The sequence below is a fragment of the Benincasa hispida genome, chromosome 5 (assembly GCF_027475165.1).
Source record: "Benincasa hispida cultivar pf3 chromosome 5, pf3_genome.v1.1, whole genome shotgun sequence".
Classification (NCBI taxonomy): Eukaryota; Viridiplantae; Streptophyta; class Magnoliopsida; order Cucurbitales; family Cucurbitaceae; genus Benincasa; species Benincasa hispida.
This window is the reverse complement of record NC_143482.1, coordinates 54,887,684-54,911,328: the sequence shown is the minus strand read 5'-3', so window position 1 is coordinate 54,911,328 and position 23,645 is coordinate 54,887,684. Positions and strand designations below refer to the sequence as shown.

The window sequence follows — 23,645 nt, the reverse complement described above, 5'->3', positions numbered from 1 at the left end:
GAAACGAAAAATGTATCAATAAGAGTTGCTAACAGAATAGGTCCATCAACAAGAGTTGTTGATGAAACTAATACTTCACGTCCTTCTCAAGAGATTGCCTCGACGTAGTGGGAGGGTTGTTCAACAGCCTGACCGGTACGTGGGTTTAACAAAAAGTCAAGTCATCATACCAGATGATGGCTTAGAGGATCCATTGACTTTCAAACAAGCAATGAATGATGTGGATAAAGACAAATGGATTAAAGCCATGAACCTTGAAATGGAATCTATGTATTTCAATTCAGTCTGGGATCTTGTACATCAACCTAAAGGGGTAAAACTCATCAGTTGCAAATGGATCTACAAGAGAAAATGAGACCAAGCTGGTAAGGTACATACCTACGAAGTAAGACTCGTGGCAAAAGAGTTTACCCAAAGAGAGGAGGTGGACTATGAAAAAACCTTCTCTCTTGTTGCCATGATAAAGTCAATTAGAATACTTTTGTCCATAGCTGCATTTTATGATTATGAAATATGGCAAATAGATTGTCACACCCCCTCCTGGGCCCGTCTCTTAGAACCTGAGGGGAGGCGTGAGGACGACAGATACCACTCTTTTGTGATACCTACATCCATCTAAACCTTTATACACTCATAAAACTTTAAGCTAAGGATATAAACAACAATTGTTTGACTAAACTCATTTTATTACAAACAGTATAACGTTTATACAACTTTCAAGCCTAACTACAAAGTTTACAACAACAATTCTAAAACCGAAAGTATGGTTGTGGCGTAGGAGACCTTGATCTTAGCAGCACCTTGGTGAAGGAATAATATATGCAACGGAAGACTACAAAATCAATAAGTACTTATACTACATTTAATTTGAGTTTTAAGCATATTGTACATATGATATTCAAAATAGGGCTTAAAACACATATTACTTTTGAAGATATCCTTCAAAAAATCGACTACCACCGAGATCTTCTCTACTCTGCTCAAGCTGGAACGTGTGGTGGAAACACTTAAACGAGTTGATTTGATGAAGAACAAGAATAGGGTTTTCGAGTTATCAATTCAGAAAGTAAATTTCAGCATCCTCTTTGATCTTCATGCGTGGAGCTTCTATATATAAGTAAAGATCATGCAAATGTACAAGGTTTCATGGTGGGCAGCTCCAGCTTGAAGATCATCACCAAAATCAAATTGGAATTTGGTGATATTCCATCAACATGTTAGTGGGTTTTTCCCAAAAAGGGAAAACCCCATTAACCTAAAATGATTTCAAAAAATCATTTTGTTTAAATTAATTTTATAAAAATAATTAATTTAAATAAAACTAATATTAATTAATTTTTTAATAATATTAAATTAATAAAATATTAATATCACCAATGAATCAATTTTATATTTAAATCATAATTTAAATATTAATTGGTTTCCTAATTCTGTTTAATTTCAATTAAATTAAAAATTTATAATTGCATCATATACAATCAATCGAAAACCCTAAAAATTGAATTTGAACATTTCAAATTCATAACCCTAATTTCATACATCAATACTCAATTTGTTATTCCAATTTAGTGAACTAGTAGAGGGACCTAATGGATCTACGGATCATGAGTTCCAACGATCTGTAATTAATTCGTTAAAACTAATTAATCGAATTAATTACTATTCGTTAACTATCAAGACACACCACTATAACTCGATAGTTGCACTCTCCTCACTGTAGATATATTTTTGTCCTATAAACCATAATCAGTAAGCCGATCCTTCACAGGTCGTTCGTAATTACAACTGGGTCAAACACTTCTCGTCTATGAATTTTTTTGTTATAGAATTTGAAAATATTGATTTCCATATTCTATCACTAATGACATTATATATACCATTTAAATTTAAAATCTATTTATGAGATTGTTTTTTTTTTACAATATCTACTTATGCATTTTTTTTTTTAGAAAATTCATGAATTATTAATTAAAAACAAACATTACATTTGACTCTAATTTAATTTTAGGAATTTTTTTTAAAATAATGTTATTTTAATATTTATTGACAAAAATAGAGTTGGTTTGAAACTATTGACAAAAATAGAGTTAGTTTTAATATTTATTGATTTTGAAAGCTAAGTCGGGTTTTTTTTTTCTTTTAAGTGAGAACTTATATAATGTTAAATTAACAAATTCGTTGGATGAAGCAAATTTTAAATTATCGACGTAAACAAAAATTGAATCTTTTGTATATTCCAAAATTTCTGCTCAAGATTTTTCCATTCAAAAAAGAAATATATATACATTTCATTAAAATTTCATTGAATGCAGAAATTAATATAATAACATGTAATTAATTCAAATTTTTCTCAAATTCTTTTATATGGTAACTTATTAATATGGAAAATTGTAAAAACAATTAAAAAAATAAAAATATGGAAATCATGGACGTCTCAAATTTTTTTAAATGGAAAATTGTGGAAACAATTAAAAAATTAAAAAAAATGAAAATCGTGGACCACATCCACAAATTTGGTCTTCATTGACCAAGTCATATGCTGACATGGAGACAACAACAATAATCGTGTATCAGGTACACGATTTTGCTACCCTATTTTTATCAATACTTTTCTCTTCCACCTTAGTTTTATAATTTCTTTCCTATATACATTATTTGTGTCATTACTTTGAAAAATTACATTATTCTTGAACTTAATCCCCAAAATTTTAGGAGTACAATTGAAATTAGCATTTCTAATATCATGTTTACTAAAATTTCACACAATAACACAATGTGCGAATTTGTATAATGTCTATTGATCTTTAAGAATTTGAAACTAAAACCAGTCCACACCATCGGTATTGGGTATTAAAGGACACATAAATAGTTAAAGAACATTTGATCTTAAAATATCATAAGCTTTAACAAATTCACGAAGCAAACAGGCTGAAAAATAAAGAATTTGTACAACACCGCAAAATTTTGATTCCTTCTCTCATTCAACTCAACTGTCAGTTGAAGTCGTGAGATGAGATCTATGAAAAATCTCCATAGCTTAGCTATTGGCCTGAAAGTGTAAGCAGCAGCTATCAACATCCCCTCCTCTTGGTTCAAAATTAGTTTACTCAACTTCTTTGATAATTCTTCTCCTACGCAGTGGTACAGTTGAAATGCTACCAGGTGCACTGTGAGCTTTCCTCCTCTCTTCTTTCCTTCTCTCGGCATCCATAATAGTGCGCCGGAGTGCAGCGGCTTTGAATATCGGTTTCGGTAAATGTCTATGCCTGCAGCGACAAACCCGATATCAACTTTTAAAGATCCCTTTCCAATACTGTTTCCTTCTCGTTACAGCATAGGAAACGGCACTTATAATAAGCACCAAAGATCAAGAGACGGAGAGGACGAATCCTCTTTCCAGTAGTAAAACCGAAACCAATAAAATGTGTATACATACACATACATTCGGACTTGGTGTCATGAAATTATAGGATGCAGATAGAGGCGGAACACTAACAGCACATTAATGTCAGACAAGAGTCTTACCTCACAATACGTTTAACCTCAGGAAGGTGTTTATAACGATTCTTAACAGCCTCTTGATATTCATGCTTTCTTTTCTCCCTCGGAAGAAGCTGCAGCAAACATTAATTTAAGAAGTAAATTGATAGAATCAAATGTATTGAAAGATAAAAGTAACCATGCAACAAGATAAACTCAAGTGTTATGACCCTCAAGTGAGTTCACTCCCAAACTCTAAATCACTCACCAAGATACTGCTCCTCTTCCTCCTTCCCCACTCCCTATATTTATAACTAAACTTCCCTAACAAACTCCTTAACCAATTGCCAGTATACGCTTAATATTCTATTTACTTCCTAATAGCACTCCTATCATAAATCAAAGCTCCTGCCTCATATCAACTGTTAATACAAATGAAGGCTTCAATCAACTGTTATTACAAATATTAACCATTACACCGTCAGGGACTACTACATACTATCAATTTAGACTAGCATTGTTATCCACCTAATTAGGCACTTGTAATTTTCATGTTAGCTTGTACAGAATAAAGTTGATCAAAGAGTTCTGAAAATAGAAAAGAATTATATTTTAGAACATATACCAAGGTATTTTATGCTATCAAAAGAGAATTTGTAAATTAAAAATAGGGATGTAAACATTAACATTATACAGATTGAACAAGTGTGGTACATAGCAAAAATACAGAGAGAGAGGACTCTTACGACTCCTAATTGTTCAGATGCTTTGGCCTTCCAAAGCCGAAGGTTGGTGTCATCACTCCCTGAGATCACATAACTTGCATCACAGCTGAACCTGACGCAGAACACCCTAAAAAGATCCAAAAAGGAGGCAGTAACATCAGCAAAAAAGAAACGATCACTATTCATATTTGAGAATTCACTAATCACTTTACATGTATTGAAACTAATTGTACAATGGAGGGCTTTGATCAAATGATAAACCTACAAAACAAATAGTGAACATGGATCAAAGGCTAGAATAATAGAGCAAACCTTTGCATTCTTTTGGTATGATAAATCTCACGGCTGTGACCCCCATTATACGGAAAGATTCTTATCTGCAAAATTAATTGCATGATAAGTTCAAAACATATCTCGAAAAACAAGATATAGAATGTTGAACATAACCTGGGATTAGAACTCACTGTTCTATCATATGAGCCAGTAACAAATTCTCGACCACTTGGTGAAAAATCAATATCCATTCTGAAAAGAAAGATGAATCTTCAGGAGTTTTACTAAAGACTGAAGACGAGGAGTGGCACAATTTAATTCTTATAAACCAAAATCACAAGTTTGTTTCATACACCGCAGATACATGATCCCTGTGCACACATTTTGCCTCATCAAGTTTCCTAGAATCGTAGCTATAACAGTTGCAATCTTCATTTGCCTAGAAAACATAAAGTAAGAGGAATCATTCTGAAGGGAACAAAGAACAATTGCAAAGATACTAGATGTTTAAAAGAACGAAGAGAACATAAAACGTTAGACTACTTATAAAATTTAATGAGGTATGCTCTAACCTATTATACACATTAGAACAAAGAAGTATTTGATTAGTATATTGACTGCATGATGATAAAAGCAATATAGGCCGAAAAGCTAAGACGACTTCAATATGAAATCATAAATTCGTGTGCTTACAGCAGTGAAGTTCATTGGTTCCCTTGGGTTCCAACAAATAGAATTTGTCTTTGTCTGTCAAAAGAAAGGTACCCATAAGAATACAGGAAACAATATAAAAGATTTCAAAGAAGAAACTCTTTTGACTAACTGTCACCATCATACCCTCATAATCACTTTCCTTGCTGGGGATGACATGCGCAAATCATACAACGCAATACTTCGATCACTATAAGACAAGAAAAGGAACAGTGTAGAGGGTAAAGATACTACCACCGCACGAGTTGAAACTTTGCTGAAAATGAACTGATTAGCAATACAGAAAATTCGACTGGATTAAATACCATTACTAGTTCCACATCTGTCTTTTTTTTTTTTCCTTTATGACAGAGCTAGTTCAAATCCACACTACTTCAAATGCGAAGATGAATTACATATATTTAATCACCACAAAACTCCAGTCATCCATTATATCTGATGTTCTTAACCTTGATGTTAAAAACAGAGGGAAAAAATTGTGTATTTCCATGAATGTCCAATATCAATAGGAACTATTTACTAAAGCATGAACAGCTTTTTGAGATCACCTAGCTGATGTTGCCAGGACGTTAGGTTCTCCAGGATTAAAACGGACAGATATAACTGAGTCTGTTCCCCACTCATAACTGCTCACTGGTTGAGACCTAAAAAAAATCAAAAATATCTTCAATATATAGTAAGGAAAAAGAAAGTGCTTAGTGAAATGAATGATGATGAATACCTGTTGTGATCCCAGATATCTAATTGAGCACCAGCTGTAGCAAAAAGATTTCCATCCCACTGATGATCAATAGCCCTATAAATCAAAAACTAAGGGCTCAAAATCCAAAGAGAACTTTAGAAAAAAGAAGCAGAAGAAAGGGCTATACCAATGTCTAAAATTAGTAGCTTACCAGAAAGCATTCTTCCAGACATAAACTGCTAGTGGCTGAATGAATGGTTTACAAAAGGTTAGTTGGGAATAATATAGATGATTAACGCATTACAGCGAACAGGTAATTCAAGGACACACCTCAGATGAATTAGTTGAAGTCTCATATGAATTCAGAGTAGGAATTGGGACATTCCATAGCCTGACGCTAAAAACAACAAACAAGGAAAGTTTGGTCCAAAGTCGAGATTTATAACAGTCTTAATATTTCTAAAATGCATACAATAGTACATCTATAGAATGGTGCCTTACGTGCAATCTGTCCCACATGATATCAAGATGCGTCCATCTGTAGATGCAGTCAAGCCTCGAACAGCACCTTGATGTCCAGGAAACTGACAAATGGTTCGTCTATAATGTACGTGGATTAGCATCTATTTTTGGATTTTTAATTGCAGCAAAAAATTTTCCAAACTTGTTGACCAATATAAAAACAGTACTGCATATAGATCAAAAGGTTGGAAGACATCACTTTACCTGTTTGCAATATCCCACAGCCGAATATCTGTAGACACAAAAATCAATTACTGTTGGAGATTTAAAACAATACCATTGTTTGAATGCAGCAAGAGCATTGCAGTACTATTTACTGAAGGAGACTTCATCAGCTTACAATGAAAACAAGATTTATGTTTTTTTTTAAAAAAAAAAAAAAAAAAAAAGATGGATACATATTTAGACAGTTGGAAATGGAAAATAACAAGCTACTGCAAATTGAAGTTTAAGATTCTAGAATATAGATACCCAACAACAATACAATTATAAATGGTTACCAAAACACCACAAGAATTAAACACACGAACACACAAAGGAGTAAATTTTCCAAAAACTTCCAACCTTTCTCTAAACTTCACAAAAAACAAAAGCAAAAACAACAACAACAAAAAAAAGAAAAAAAGAAAAAAAAACAGAAGAAATACTAAAGAAGAAAAAACTAACAATATTAACCTAGCAGCTGAAGCAATGAATAATTTACCTCCATCCATTGAACCGGAAAATATCCCTTTCAAGTGATTAGGATTCTTTGCCATACATGAAACGGCGTCCATATGCCCATCCATTGCTCCTATAAATGGTTTTGCAAACATCTAAAACATAGAAAACACGAGAACCTTTACTAATTTATCGAAATTTCCCAACGACTCGGCAACCTGAAACAATAGTGTCACATCACAACATTACCTTGTCCAACTTCGCGGCATTAAGAGCACGGACATACTCAACCGCCTTCTCTTGCGTACGGAGACTGGGGTCGAAGTTCCGAAATACCCTCTAATGGGAGCAATACAATCAATACTGAAGCAAGAAAGAAATTCAACCATAAATAAATAAATAAATAAAACCCCAGTTAATCACCTGGAGGTCTTGGCTTCGTTCTCGAGTGAATTCATCAGTAGAGCGGGATATCACCTTGACCTTCATTGTTGAGTAAAACCCTAGCTAGGGAGAGAGAGGAGATGGAGAACCGAGGTTGAAGAAGAAGTTAAACCCTGCACTGATAGACCAAATTTACGAAAGTGCCCAAATAAATTATTTATTTTTAGTAAAATCAAAATTTGAAATATACCTTAAAATTTTCTTTCCGGAAAATAATAATAATAATAATAATCCCGGCTGGGACGCTATCCCAAAAAGGGTATCGGATTACGGTTCTGCCCTGACCCGGTCTAAATGAGTATATGGCTTAATTTTTATTTTTTTATTTTTTTATTTTGCGATTAATTTATGAATTTTCAATTTTGTATTGAGCTTTAAACATGTCCTAATAAATTCAAGGGCAAATTCCAAAATTTACCCTAAAGTATGATGATAGTTATTATTGTACCCTCAAACTTTTAATTTTAAAAATTGAGCTCATAAACTTTACAAGTATTAAAATCGAAATCCTCAAGCTTACAATAATCGTAGAAATTGAACCCACAAACGATAAAATGTAAACCATCAAACTTAAACAAAGTTATAATTTATTTATTCAATTATGCAAGTTTGGAAGTCCAATTTGACCCAATTTTAATTCTTAGTTTGAGGGCTTAATTTTTAAATTGAAAGTTTAAGGATATAATTACAACTGTCACCATATTTCAAGGGTGGTTTTTGTAATTTGCTCTAAATGCAATAAGCGAGTGTTTGAGCACTAAATTAGTTATTATAGTCAAGTTTGTCATAGTCTTGATAAAAAAATAGTAAACACGGCAACAAAATCTTATTTGAAATAGTAATATTAATTGTAGGTCATAATAATTAGAAACACCAACTATTCTAAATACTAAATTAAATTTTATGTTTAATATGGAACAATAAGAAGCCATCACACACCAAACATATTATTGTAACCCAAAAAATATAATACCCTCAAATTATAATAACCAATTCAGCATCTCAAACACTTGTAGAATTTTAAAAAAATGTTCCATATGATTGATCTTTTTAATACAAAATTGAATATTTTGTGAATTATTGGATAAAAAAATTGGAAGTTTAGAAGTTTATATAACACTTTATAAAATTTAGCAATTTCTAGGTCAACAAATAAATTCATGGACATAGCATTTTTTAAAGTTTAAGTACCAAATAGTTACAGAACTAAATGTGTATGTATTTGTAAAATGATAACTATCAATATCTATCATAATAGACATTGATAATTTATCACTAATAAATACTAATATTTTACTATATTTATACAATATGATAGCTCATTTTACTATATTTGAAAACTATCCTTGTTTTTATAAAAGAATATGAATTGCTCCCTTGAAATTAAAATTTTCTCAAAAAGTGAATTTGCTCAGGGAAACTAGGCAGTCATCTTTTTATACCAAAAAAGAAAAAAAGACGAAAAACTGAAAAGCAAATAGCCAAAAAGTCCGTCAAAATAAACTTATCCAAAATAAACTTAACTCGATAGTATTAGCATGACTTCCATCTCTAAAGGTTGGAGATTCCATCCCCTACCACAGTTGTGCTAAAAAAAAGTCCAAAAGTCCCCGAAACAACAAAAAGTTTATAACATTTTATACCATGCCAAGGTGGGACTCAACGTCGTTGCATCAAATTAGACTAAGCAAATAGAGATTCTATTCCCAAAAAAATCAAATACAATAAGATCCCGAGTGAACGGGAACTAAACAGTAACCATGAAACATTAATTTGATCAATTCAAGCACATCTCATTTTTCGAACTCATGGTTGTTCATCAAAACTAACAATGCACTGCTTGGATGAGATTAAGACGAGCGAAACTAAACTCGAACCCTGCATCCCGCATCATGTCTTTGCTGTCCAGCAACATCCAGGTTAGAATTCATATCAAACAGCAGTGATTTATCCATTCCTCTACTTACAATGCCTTGCTACTGTTCTTCTCTGTATTCTGGGTTCTCCTGTAAAACGACGAATCCTTCTAGGATAGGCGAAAGAGGAATGTACCTGAACAAATATAGTTAGGGTTAGCTTGGGATTAATCGAAGTCGAAGACAGTTACACAAACTATATGGCTAATTCTAGTACTTCTCAGTGGCCAGTTCTGCCCTGTCACCAGCAGCAAGAAGAACTGGGGTTGAGTGAGTTTGAAAACCAGTGATTGTCTTTGGCCGACCCGCCTGTCCAACGACATCAACCGCCTGACCCACCCGAACAGGTACTGAAAGAGGCTTCAGATTCTCGTCCACAGTCAACAGCATTCGCGGCTGTTGGATATATATAAAAGTCAGAATGTGGGAAAAAATATAAAACTAGAAAGGAGAATGAAAAGGGGAATCAACCAAAACTGACCTGCATTGCCAAGACAAGGTAGTAGAGCACATAATGATATTTCCCCAGGATAATGGCCTTCATGTCAAGACATGCATGCAATGTAATTATTAATCCTGCAAGTGCGGTCCTGCAATGAAGAGTATATGCTTTTGAAAAACAAGACGATAGATCATAAAACTACTTCCAAAAGATAAACTAAAAGAACAAGGATTCTCCAAAGCAGTCACTGACGGTGCTAATAAGAATCGGTCGGAATGATAAGGATTAAGAGTTAACAGGCCCTTGCCCAAATGTACAAGCCCTTGGGCAATCCTGACCTGCAAACATTTAGGGAAGGGATCAGACACTAATTATTCATAGAAAGTAGAAAGAGAACTCCAGAATAGAAAATTGCATAAGCATCGTCATTACACAGAAAAGAAGGCTCGCATCTTTGTAGTAATAACTCGAAAGATTTCGAAGCATGCCAGCTATTCTTGCATTATTGGTTCCCGCACCAATCAAACCCAAGGAGATTACTGCTGCCTGTGACATTTAAAAACTTTAACACTGAATCTCAACAAAATTAATGAAGACATTAGAATAAAAACAAAAACTCTGCTCTCACCATCGCTACTTCGGAATCCGTATCATGGCTCAGTCTGCTTAACGTGTCCATAACATTAACCTGGTCAAATTATCCAATCATACAATTAAATTTGGCATGAAAACGTCCGCACTCAGAACCAACTCACCAAAAAAACTTTGCTTGGCTCGATGTAGCCTCCCCTATTAGTAGTAGAAATTTGTGGCTACTTCTCTATATTAGGACGTTGGAGTGTTTATATATGAGTATTTGCAGCATGCTTTAAACCTTGGTATAACATTGTTAACTGTTTTCATCAAATTATAAAGCTCTTGACCCTTGCAATTACAATATTTTCCCCTACTTTTTGGCTCAAAAACTTTTTTTATATAGTTTGGAAATTAAAGAATAGATCGAAACATAATAAGAACACATCACACTGACCTTGGGGTTTGAGATGCAAAGGAGACCAAGAGCCAAGGGAACAGCACGGCGAATATTTTGCTCCCCATACTGCAAAAGATGCTCTAATGATCGAATTGCCATCTCCAAACCCAATTCTTCGGCCATTGCCACCATTGCAATTCCAAGCACAGCAGCTCCTTGGTGGGTTTCACCCTTCTCAAGATGTTGAGAACAATGACCAAGAAGGTTTTGAACCTGAATGGGTGAGAAACAGACAACTCAGTTTAATTCATGCTGCACTGTATTTATAAATTGATAACAAAACTGCATACCTTTAGTACATTCCCAGTTCCAGCATATGCACAGGAGAGCAATGTCATGTCGCAATATTTTCTGATTTTCTCGTTAAATGTCTTGGAAACCTCAGCTGTCGCCTCCACACTTTCCTGTTAGAATCAACAGAATGGTGTTACAAAGGAAGAGTCTCAATTTCCTCAAAATGCATGACCACTAAAACCTCAGTTGAAGGTCAATTCTTAAAACACAAGAAAATAATCATAACTACGACAGATTATGTATTCACTGAATACATAATAGACTGCTGGCGTACCTGCTTTCCAAGGTATAGAAGACCAAGGCTAAGTGGTAGAAGGCGACCTAAAGCATCCCCCAATTCATTCTCATGTCGATCCATTAATGTAAATATAATTGCTTGAGCAACCTCCTCGTTGCAGGAACCAAGATATATTAAGCCCAATGAGAGTGAAGTGAATGCAATCACATCAAGTGAAGCTCTTGAATCACTTAATATAGGGGTCAGTTTACGACGTAGCTGAAAGAATATACAATGAAAAATATCAATTAGGAATGGAAAAAATAATTGACCTGCAGAAACATACAGTAAAATATCTTATATATTTTAACCACAGAGAAATCTTTCCTTGATACGTGAGAAGGAAGAAAAAACTTCCAATATACAAACTCCCAATGGGGGAGAAAGGAAAACCTTAATGTCCGGTGGAAAAACAAAAAGAAAAGGATTAAAAGAACCTGAAAAGAAATAAAACAAAATAAGAAACCAAAGCACCACTGACAGTGGTAAAAATCCCAAAGCACCACTGACAGTGGTAAAAAAGGAGTTCAAAAAAGGCTAATTCATTTACTAAACCAACAAACAGAAAGAAGAAAGATGGGTAACCTGCTCATTTTGAGTTCCAGCATACGTAATGCCCAAGCCCATTATTGCACCTATACGGGTTGATGCATCTTCTTTGTCAACATATTCTACTAAAAGTGCTAATGCCTGCAAAGAGGGATGACAAGGTTAAGAAAATTGAAGTGGATTCCAACGTTCTACACAATAAAGAAGTAAGACTCACAGGATCACAATCATTCTTGATAGCACAATTGACAATACCAACTCCCAGCAATGCACCAGCAACAACGTGGTTATCATTGCTGTGCAAAAATTTGTCAATTTGAGAAAGTCCAGCATCCACATCCCAAAGCAAAATCATACCCTGTAGTCATGATGATAAATGATAAGACCAACCTGATGCTAATCAAAATGGAAAGACAAATAGTGCAAATGATAACTTACCAAACTTGCTGCAGCGCTCATCTTCCCATGATCTTTATTCTTAAATAACCAGTTTCCTGTAGAAGCGCCACTGGATGCATCTGGTGTAACTGTCATTAACTTATCCTGGAATGACAATATCAAATGATAAGAAGCCAAAATAATATGTAACTTAAAATAATATGTAACTTCCTCTGCACATTGATTGAACAACTTCTACCTGACCAAAGCCAGCATTCACAAAAGCATTGACGAAGGTAGCAGCCAAATTTTGACGAGCAGAATCAACACTTGCACCAGCACTAGCCCTGCCATCAAGCAAGTGTGCCTGAAATATTTCACGGATGGAAATCAGTATAATGAGAATGTGGATGTAACACTCATGAATAACAATAAAATTTAAAGAAAAAAAAATATACAGAATTTTGTGCTTTGGATCACAATAAAAATGACCGTCTCAGACTCTCAAATGGGTCACAGAAAACAACAAAACTGATAAAAAAAAAATATCGTACTATGCTAAAACAACAAATTAAATCACATCAACCAATGTAAAGGATAAGATATCAAAGTAATGAACAAGCAGCTGTCAGATAATCATCAACTAAGCAAAATTAAAAGCTAAACCACATTGTGTACACCGATTAAACAGCAGTCTACAAATTGTCCATTAAGAGATAAACAATCCCAACAAAAAGCTCCCCAAGGATCAGGAGTGCTATACATTTGTAAAAATAAAAATTAATTTTCGAAACTTTTTAAAAGAATTCTCCAGAGAAACTAACATCTGAATATCATTCGCATCATCACTCATTTAAAAGGATTTAAAATACAATTAAGGGGGGGGGGGGGGGGGGGGGGGGGGGGGGGGGGGGGGGGGTGAATAGCTATCTAAAAGTATGAAAAATGGCATGAAGAAAGTACAAACTAAGCCACATGCAATGTCTTAATTACCTTCAATTACTATTAACCTTATGTTAACTCTGAAGAAAGTGCTGCTAACAGCAACTCCTCACGAAAACAACAGAACTACTGTACTTTCTTTTGTGATCTTGTACAAATTACGACTTATGATCGGAGTGCCCTCCATAAATCTTTATGCAGTATTTAGTAGCTTTTTAATCAACATAAATAGGGTTTCCTTTGTTTAACAACTCTGTGGCATGTGTTTCCTCTTCCCTTGGTCTTTTAGGCCATTTTGTCCTTTTGGGTTGATGAAGATATTGTTTCTTATCCTAAGGAAAAAGAGAAAAATACCCATACCTTATAAATGTCTTCTGGAGATTTAGGCTCCATGACCTCAATGTCACGAGCAAGGGTAAGATAACCTTCACTTAGCTTGGAATTATTGATGATTTCCTGCAATGCCTCTCTATCATCGTCATCAGCACACATCTCCTCATCAAGCTCAAAACAAGTGCCCTGTATGAAAGAAAAAAAAGAAGTTTATTCAAGAAAAAGTTCTTTAATGGAACAAAATAAGTAGATAATAATAGGCCACTGAAGAATTGGTCATGTCAAGCATTCATAAAACATAAATGCTGTATCTCTCAAAATAATCCAGCAACCAGCCTATAATTGTAGATAGTGATATATATACACCATAATGTATTATACAATCTCGTACCCCACCCAACCATCTCTTCAAGCCCAAAGGAATCATATTCAAGGCAATACGGCAAAAACTACTACACAATTATGACATTGAGATTCACAATCTAAGCATTATGCACCAAAACCAAAACATCAATTTTGTATAAGAATATACAAAATAAAATCGCAAACAAAATGCCTAACATTAATGCATCAGAAAATAGACCCACTGAATCGATATTAAATTGCATAAGAATTAAAATATGGATTATTCAAAACTTACCTGTCGAGCAAGTATGTATGAAAATTGCTTTTTACGCTGCAAATCATCACAGGATTGGTAGATCTGCCTGATATACTGACAACAGGCATATTAAATTGTTAAAAACACAAACAAAAATAATATGATAAGAGGTTTTTGACAAAGTTCAATGGTTAACTAGTTAGTTAAAATATAGTAGTTACATAAAACTTGGGGAAGGGCAAAAGTTTTAAGGTTAAAATAGAGGGCAAACCTGCAAGTTGTCGAGGAACAAAGCAATCTGAAGTGCATTGGTATATTCTTCAAATTTTAGATATATCATATATGCAATGTCCAGAGCTAGCATGTCATCAGGTCCAGGAAGATATCTGTGATGTTAGCGGAGTTAAATATCATAATCAAGGAAATTGTTCAAAAAAATGAAAAGGATAAACCAACACTAGTGGAGGTTATAAGTTTGCAAATAAATTATACTATGACTTCTTAATGGAGAATCTAGCCTCATCAAGAAAATATTACAGAATACAGGAAAGCATACAAAACCAACAAAACAAGTTAAAAATGTAACCTCGGTCAACCATACAAAAAGAGCTCCAATCTAAAATAATTGAACTTATTGAACAATAACACCACTGAGACCAACACCAAAAGATATTAAACCTAACAACAAACTGAGCCTCTCTAAAGACTTCAACAATCCTCCTTTTATTCCCAAGCCAAGCCACACGCACCCCCCCCAAAAACAAAAAAAAAGGGGAAAACCACTGGGCCTGCACTAACTATGGACCTATTCAAATTGAAAAAGTCTTACAGGCAATAATATATTTATTCATCATCATAATATAATACATCAACATTCAAGTAGTAGTTAGGTAAACCATTTTCTTTAGAAGAACGGTAAAACAAACATAAATCACTTTCCTTGCCCCACAACCATATACATTACACTCGTCCATCATAGACAGAGAGCTGAAACAAGTCTAAAAACACAACTGTTTGTATCAGATAATAATTCCTATAACATGGTAAAACTGAAGGAAGTGCAATTATATGAACCAGAAGAACTCAAAAAGATGATCTTGCATACTTGGCTGAACTGGTAAGATAGATACAGGTCCTTTTGAAATTTGTACTGTCAACATGCTCAACTAACAGATCAAGATCTTCAACCTGATATACATCAATTGGATAATTCAGTCAGCCATACCTTATTCCCCATCCCCACACCCCCAAAAATAAATAAATAATAACAAAAATAATAATGATAGAAGATATTGTCTCACCTCCATTAATAGATCAACAGCTTCAGGTTCGGCATTGTGCTGAAGATCAATAAAATCAATTAGAGATGCACATTGCTAAAAATATTGCCTTATCTACGAAAACTATGGCTTAGTGTCCAAAGAAGATTCAAACAAAGTTTATCAACTGTCTTATTATATAGACATACTTTCATGTGAAAAGCAACAATTTCTTGAACAAGTTCCATCAAATCATCTATGGGAGCCTCTTCACCCTGAAAACAAAGGGGAAAAAAAAAAAGAAAAAGAAAGCAGCAGTAAATACACCCTCCTCTATAGTAGAAAAATATTAAATGCAGAATCAGCCCACTACAATTCACCAAGCATAAAGACAGCATGCATATTTATGTTATAATCTATTAATTAGATAAGAAAAGGAGAAAAGGGAAGTTGTTGCATATTCTAATAGAACTGCCATTACCTGTCGTTTGGTGTATTCTTGAGCAATCTCTCCAGCCAAATTCCTGAGGTTACAATATCATTAAAAATTGGAGTATAATACAGATAATACCTTCTAAAATATTTCTAATGAGTGCCACTCTGACCAGGGGGAAAAAACATGTAATTAGTAGCACTAGAATGTTGTACTAACCATACGCTCACCTTACATACTCATGACCCCATGAACCAATATCACCTTCTGAGCCTAATAGTCTGTATTTCAGGCTTTCCTGAGAAAGTTTCACAAGCAATGATTTATATGTAACTGCATAAGGATACGTACGTAATAAAGCTAGAATAAGACATAAGCATAGGACCAAGAGACACAAAGACACCAAAAGCAGAGAAAATGCTCCATACACATGATATTAAAACAAAGAAACAAAAGAAAATATTGAGGAAAGCAGACAAACCCGTTCTCCCTCCGCAGACATTGTCAGTGCCAATACTGATAGTATGTCCGCCATGTATTTCTGCATTTGAGAAGCAAGTAGAGTTACAATTTTTTAGAAAAACAAAATAAAAAATGGGTAACAAATTAACAATGTGATGGGCCATAACCAAGAAAACGACCTTTAAATCGGTGTCTGCCATTGTTTCATAATAAGCTTTTAAAGTTCCGTAATGTGGGCGAAGGAATTTTAGAGGCTTTGGAACAGAAGTCATGGAGCTTGTGGATGTTCGGATTTCCTGCCTAGAATAAAAATTCTCAAATAAGTTCAAAACATGAAACCGTGAAGAAAATATACACTCTATACATAAACCTATTCAACAGGATATGCCAATCTATATCATAATTGTAAACCTCCACGCCCAGTGTACAATACCTTTAAAGCAACAGTTTCTGTATTAACTAAATTACAAATAAAAATGCCAACCTCATACTCTCAAGGGCAACTTTCTGCAGGCCAGGATCGGGGTCCTGAACTCTCTCCACGTACAACTCCAACTGTTGTTTCAAGGCCAGATCCTCTTCCGACTGTGCACGCAATAACCCACATCAGATCAATACCCAACTGACTACAGAAAACATAAAAGGTAAAACTAACATCGCACATGAACTAATCTAGATATTCCCTTCGCCTCAATTCGTACTACGAGTAACCTCTTATAAGTAAGAAATGACTTAAGCTAAGCTCCGTAAATAAATTTCAGAGTACACCAATAACATTTTACACCAAAGCCACCATCCGTCCAGTTTCAATTTGGGTTATTCTGATTTCATAGAAATCAAACAGCACTAACTAGTGAAGAATTGAATGAATCATACCAGATCCTCTTCCTTCTTCTCATCCTTCTTCTTGGGGTCCTTCGATGGGACCTTCAGAGTGGCCTCCTCACGCTGGGAGTTGTTACTAGCACCGCCGCCAGCAGAGCCATCCGGGTCACGCGCCATTGAGCAGAGAAGAAGACTAACAGAATCAAAACCCTCGAATGAAATTGGAAAATGAAGAAGACGAACAAAGGGAGTAAGCTAAATTAGTAAGAGGACTGGAAACGGAAGAAATTGACCCGAATGAAATGGGATTGTTCCTTCTTCTGCAGAAGAATATGAGCGAAAGGGAATTGCTTTTTCCTTTTCCTCCTGAGCAAGAAACTTGAAACTGGGGTGCTAGGGGGTTTTCTCTGCGCCCGAGTCGGGTCGGGTTATATTCGATCGTGAGTAAATGGGCTCTTATGTGGAATTTGAGTGGGCCTAATTTTGCAAAATAACCCAACTAAATAGAGCCGAACAATTGTTGAGTGGGCCTTTTTCATTGGGGATTATTTCATGGGCTTTAAAAGGGTTAGCCCATGAAATCATCAACTTACATTCAAGGATCGAACTTTTCAAAAAAAAAAAAAAGGGGTCATGATTTTATGAAATTTTTGGAAAATTATATGAAAATTAATGAAAATTTCTCTAAGTAGTTAATGAAACTTTGATTATGACTAAATTCAATCGAAAATATTTGAATGAAAATATGAGGTTTATTGAAAATATTTTTTTTTTTGTAAGAGAGGAAAAAGCTTCCATTGAGCTACCATAGTTAAAAAAAAAAAAACCTCGAAATTTCAATGGAAATATCGAAATATTGATGAAAATTTTGAAAATTTGAAATTTCAAGAAATTTGGGGAAATTACTGAAATTTTGAGCATGTCGAAATCTCGAAATTATGAGATTTTGACCAAAATTCTAAATTATTCTTATATTACAATTGTGATATGTCGTTCTCGTCTAATAAAGCTAAAGTCATGGAAAAACCAGCGATTACTTTCATGTTCTACAAATATATACACATTTTCAAGGGGAAAACTTTTTTCCTTACATCTTCAAATGATCCATAAATGTGTGGGTTAGCTTATATAGGTCTCAACTAGTCTCATGAAACAATCGATATATGGAAAGACTTTAAAAAAATTAAATATCCATTAAATTTACTAGTGTCTCTCTTGTTAAAGGGGTCACTTTTTAAGAAGGATGATTCTAATAAATGGTAAAATATATTGTAAATGTAATATTGTAGATATCCATAACTTATTTATGTTATAACAAACTCATAATCTTCATAGGTTATTCAATCCCATAACCTCCCTCGTTAAGTTTTACCTTGTAACATACACTCTAACATGCCCTATAAATAGGGTAGAGGACGCCACAATTGAGTTTGATATTAGCTCTCTATTTCTTATCTTTTGTTTTCCTCTCTTGTCTTGCTTTCAATGTTATTTTGTTGTTCATATTCTTCTTATTTTATCACTCGTTATCAGCACGAGTCTCTACCACTTGGGAGATTTTGTTGTGATTAGAGTTGATTCATCGGAGTACCAAGAACGATAAAGTCCCTACATATTATTGAGGTATTTAAAACTAAAATTCAAAGAAGGTGAGTACTCTATTTAAACTATATATATGATTTATGTGTTTGTGAATTGGTTGTTAAGATATGTTTGATATTATATTTTACATTTGATTATATCAAATTGTAAACATGATATAAATATTATATGAGCATTGGAATTAAAATCCTTAGGCATGAGTCCAAACTTGTGTCTTAAAGTACTTGTGAGTTTTTCAACATTTTTTACCATTTCAAGATTATAATTAATTTTTAGTTGCTCGTTATGCAATTGAGTTAGGAAATTAAAGGAGATATGATTTTGTGGGTAAGAGATTTAAACAAAACTTATGAGTTGTTGTGCAAACTTCTCTCTAATCTATATCACAAGCACACAATGCATTTCAAAGTACGCACAATTCTATCCTCAATTCAATTTGTTACTTTCCCAACTGTTTGTATACATATGATTATAGACATTCTCTTCGTCTTTTCAAATTCCATTTGATTTTTAATAAATACTCAAAGAGGCATTTGTTGCGTTTTTATTAGGCATTTGATATCGTAGTTTTGTAGATGAGGTGCATATCAATATTTTATCAATACTTTTGTTGGGGTAACATTCAACATAATTGCATTATTCCTTTGCTACAAGGTAGATTCTTTTATTTGTTTATCCTACCAATGTTATAAATCATGCATCATTTTTTTTTTTTTATGTAATGTATCTATCATAAATTGCAAATTATGCACCTTAATTTTCTTATGTTTGAAATATTTGTTTGAGATATTTTTCTAATTAGTTTATATTTTTTATATCTTAGAATATAATTGTTATTTATGAAAAATTAAATTAGGATATTTGTTTCCTTAATTGAATTGCATATTTTTTTTTTAACAAGAATTAGTTTCTTTTAAATAAAGATAAGATTCTCTCATATTAATATTAACTTTTATATGTTAAAATTATTTTCTAATAATATTGTCTTTTATTTTTCAAATATGAGAATAAATAGGCATGATTATCTTTAAATAAGATTTAAGATATTAAAGATTATTTCTTAAAATGAATTTGTTTTAATAAGATTAATAATTCACTTAGAAGTTAACTCCTAATTTAAAGATCAATGAATTAGAAATAAAAGTTGAGCGTAAGGGAACACCGGTACCTGGGAACTAATTTGGAAGTTACATTAGTCAATTTTTGTTTGCTAGGCTATAATTGAAATTTACTTGATTGTTGAATATTTAAATTATTCTCATATGGATAAATTTGTGAGCTTTTGAAATACATATATATATACACACACACACACACATATATATATAACTGAATTCTTTTATGGTAAAGTTTGAAAGTTATGCATAATAGCTAATCACTCTTTCTAAAGCTAATTTTGATTTAATACATGTGAAGTTGCTTAAATCAATTAGTGGTCATTGTTTTTGTCTTGCACCTGTAGTTGCACATATTTTAAATTAATAAATGTTTATAAACTAATAAGCATATATCAACATGCTATGCTCTTGTATTAGCAGTTTGAGAAAGAAAGTTTGAAATATTGCGATGAATGTTTATCTAATATATTTTGAGGTTGAATAAAACATACAAACAAATGTTTCTATGAAAAATAATGAATTTTGACCAAATAATATATATCATTTCCTGAAGTGAACGTTCCAATATTTAATCATTGAGATCGAAATCATGTTAATAAAGAAAGAAGTAATTAGTCTATTAAAACACACACAAATATAATGTTTTGAAGAAAAATTTCATTTTTCAGATGTGATGCAAAAGAGACAATAATCTTGTACCTGTCATATAATATGAATTAAATCCTTATTAATGAAAAAGAAACGATGTGTGGAAATAAAATTTGAGAATTTATTTGAATCTCTTAAAGAGAACATAATATATCTTTTTAACTCCTAAATATGATATTATGTTACAAGTTTCTCAGAGTCTCTTGAAGACATTATTATTGTTTTTTAAAATTTGTATATGAGATATTTAGATTTTTTTTAAATCTCACAAGGAGAATAAGAATAAATAATATTTATGTTTTGCATATAGTACATCTATGCATATTATACTTAAAAGTAGACAATATATTTTTAAATTCAAATGCTTGAATTGAAAAATCAAATATGATATTAAGTCTTGTAGACTTGATTAAAGATTTTAAAAAAGAAAACAACACTTCGCCAGAGGAGCAAAATCGACAATTGATATACTTTATTCTCTTGTAAATCAAAAAGAAGTTTAGTAAATTTGGAAGGTATACGTTGTAATAGATATCATCCAGAAATATTGATAATAAGAATAATATATAGTATTCATATACTATGTTTATTGACTTCTATGGGAAGTGCATATAGAAAAAATATGTTTTTCCTTCTAAATTATATTCACACATATTTGTGTAGTTGAAATATATGCAACAATGAACCTGAAGTTCATTGATCCAAATATTTTCCCTTTGACATGATGAGTCATTTATGTCAATAGTGAAAATAATTATGGAAAATATATATTAACATCCATAGAAGAACTAGAAGATTTTTCCATCTAATAAATTGTCATGTATCATGTTCTCAAGAGATTAATTATCAAACTCTCACTAGCTAAAATTAAAAATGAACCTTTCCTACTTTTGGAACAGATTATGGTTTTATGATTTTTGTTGGTGCATTCAGTTGATGGTCACATATATACTTATTATTTTGTTTTGATAATGTTAGTGAGTTTGCATCCCAAACATTTGATAATTGATTGGGATAAGTGTTAAACATCATGTAGTGTATGTTTAAATAGCAAAATTTTTAGATTTGTATGAGATATGTTATTATGTATGCTCGACCAATGACTAATGAGCTTATGACTATAAGCCAAATATATTTCATATGCAAGATATGCAGTACATGTTTAAATTGTTCCACAACAACAATTAAGATGATGGTGCAATTGATAACATCAATTAATTACTTTGAACCTTTGATGGGTGGATTGCTTACTACACAATTTAATTATTATTATTATTAATGGGATAAATTTTTTAACATTAGGGGGAGGGGTTAAGGAAAATTTGGAAAATAAATTGAATAAAATACATAAATTGTCTCATTTTGATCATCATACATGTCACTTTAAACTAGAAGTTCAAAGATAATTCATTTGTAAAATTTTTGCAAATTAATGCTAGATACATTTATAGTTGTAAGAAAGTGACCAAGTTATATATAATGGTTGCAAATACACCTGCAAAAATTGATATCCTAATGCGATAAGTTGTCGATACTAATGAGTCTGCCACATGCCTGAAGTTGTTGGGTTATATGTCTTAAAACTCGCAGTTTGTAAACTTTAAACATATTTCTATTTACAACAAATATGTTATTGAGATTATTTCAATAAAGTTATTATTGAACATATAAATTGCATTTATAGATTCCTAAATCCAATAAACTATCGAACCCATGGCTATAACATGAATACTTAAACTTTACGTAGAGATATAAAAAGGATCAAGTTTGAATATATAACCAAAATGGTATTGAGTATATGGATAGGGTTAGGTACCTTATCCTGGGGACACTATGGATGCGGCTTGCTTTGTATATTGATACAAATGATGTGATCCCAAAGTCGTTTATGTGGAGAAATGTGAGTGGAGGCATCCTACGCAAAAGATGTTTGCATAAGACCGGACCATGAAACAGTCACTTTTCTTTACAACGATCGTTTAATGTTAAAACTGACTATTTCAATTTCATAACCTAAGGAAATTCGATCTCAGTTCTGAGCTAACTATGAATTCCTGTTTATTCAAGATTATCCTTTAATTTACATGAGTGAGAGTAGCTCAACATCACCGCTTAATAAACCTCCCATTTTAGGGGTAAGACTGGATAAATGGTTGGGGACATAGACCTGCAAGACGAAATTCACTCCTACCCATTTTAGGGTTAGCAGATAGGTTGTTCCCTTAAGTACTGACTCCTAGTCTTGAACAGAGAGGCCCCACACTCTCTATGGCTGAAAAGAACTCAGTTTATTGGTATGACCATAAACCAATTATTCATTAGAGGATTAGTGGAGATTTAAGAAGTAAGAAGTATTATAGGGGTAAAACGGTAATTTTGACCTAGCTGTAAATACGAACAACCTGTGGATGATCGACTTACTGATTATTGTTAAATCAAGTGGACAGAAATATATTTACAGTGAGGAAAGTGCAACTACTGAACTATAGTGGAGTGTCTCGGTAGTTAATGAATATTGATTAATTCGGTTTAAAGAGTTTAGCCAATTAATCTCAAATCGTTGGAGCTCATGATCTATAGGTCCATTAAGTCCCTCTACTAGTTCATAAAAGGATCAAACCTTAGAATAGTGTGTTGAGACAATTTGAAATGTTCAAATTCGATTTAGGGTTTGAATTATTATATCTGATATAATCAAACATTTAATTAACAAATTAAATGGTTTTGGAGAGTTGGAGATATTTAAATATGATTTAAATATTAAATAACATGAATAGTGATTCATGTTTTGAATTAGGTGTTTTATTAATTTAATATTTGATATTAAATTAAATTATTTAATTAATAATTTATTTATTTAAATTTTGAATTGTAAAATTCAAAAATATAAAATTAATTTGATTTGATTAAATTAATTTAATTATAAATAGATAAATAAATTTAAATTTAAATTTCATTTATGAAATTTTATTAATATAAATGAATGAATGAGTGGGAAATGTTGGATTTTCCTACTAATTATCATACCTAATCAAT

General features: G+C 32.7%; 2 protein-coding genes across 2 annotated transcripts; both read right to left on the bottom strand.

Annotated features, from left to right (window-relative positions):
- Positions 1-2,774: 2,774 nt before the first annotated feature.
- LOC120077471 (WD repeat and SOF domain-containing protein 1) lies at positions 2,775-7,685 on the bottom strand. The gene is made up of 17 exons (XM_039031350.2): positions 7,477-7,685; positions 7,303-7,392; positions 7,097-7,208; positions 6,598-6,625; positions 6,373-6,471; positions 6,202-6,268; positions 6,083-6,117; positions 5,911-5,985; positions 5,738-5,833; positions 5,316-5,379; positions 5,172-5,225; positions 4,832-4,917; positions 4,670-4,730; positions 4,518-4,582; positions 4,227-4,332; positions 3,526-3,614; positions 2,775-3,266 (listed from the first exon to the last, which is right to left on the bottom strand). Exons 1-17 carry the CDS (start codon positions 7,540-7,542, stop codon positions 3,104-3,106), a joined length of 1,356 nt encoding a protein of 451 aa, XP_038887278.1. The 5' UTR covers positions 7,543-7,685; the 3' UTR covers positions 2,775-3,103.
- Positions 7,686-9,111: 1,426 nt separating this feature from the next.
- On the bottom strand, positions 9,112-17,671 carry LOC120077961 (26S proteasome non-ATPase regulatory subunit 2 homolog A). Its single transcript, XM_039032099.2, has 25 exons — positions 17,293-17,671; positions 16,901-17,001; positions 16,596-16,716; positions 16,436-16,495; positions 16,185-16,252; positions 16,003-16,045; positions 15,731-15,796; positions 15,564-15,602; positions 15,368-15,450; positions 14,534-14,648; positions 14,302-14,376; positions 13,689-13,847; positions 12,646-12,753; positions 12,447-12,551; positions 12,226-12,366; positions 12,045-12,149; positions 11,457-11,678; positions 11,179-11,292; positions 10,886-11,101; positions 10,484-10,543; positions 10,288-10,401; positions 10,108-10,193; positions 9,895-10,003; positions 9,631-9,809; positions 9,112-9,549 (listed from the first exon to the last, which is right to left on the bottom strand). Exons 1-25 carry the CDS (start codon positions 17,416-17,418, stop codon positions 9,474-9,476), a joined length of 2,691 nt encoding a protein of 896 aa, XP_038888027.1. The 5' UTR covers positions 17,419-17,671; the 3' UTR covers positions 9,112-9,473.
- Positions 17,672-23,645: the final 5,974 nt, after the last annotated feature.

Excerpts from the sequence above, each read along its gene's own strand:
- LOC120077961 (XM_039032099.2), bottom strand. The coding sequence starts at position 17,418 with ATGGCGCGTGACCCGGATGGCTCTGCTGGCGGCGGTGCTAGTAACAAC. Across the intron at positions 15,603-15,730 it reads TTGTTGCTTTTCACATGAAA|CACAATGCCGAACCTGAAGC; the intron begins GTATGTCTATAT and ends ATTGATCTTCAG. Across the intron at positions 9,810-9,894 it reads ACCTTGTCTTGGCAATGCAG|CCGCGAATGCTGTTGACTGT; the intron begins GTCAGTTTTGGT and ends TATATCCAACAG.
- LOC120077471 (XM_039031350.2), bottom strand. The coding sequence starts at position 7,542 with ATGAAGGTCAAGGTGATATCCCGCTCTACTGATGAATTCACTCGAGAA. Across the intron at positions 7,209-7,302 it reads ATGCCGCGAAGTTGGACAAG|ATGTTTGCAAAACCATTTAT; the intron begins GTAATGTTGTGA and ends TCTATGTTTTAG. Across the intron at positions 6,269-6,372 it reads TCATGTGGGACAGATTGCAC|CGTCAGGCTATGGAATGTCC; the intron begins GTAAGGCACCAT and ends TGTTGTTTTTAG.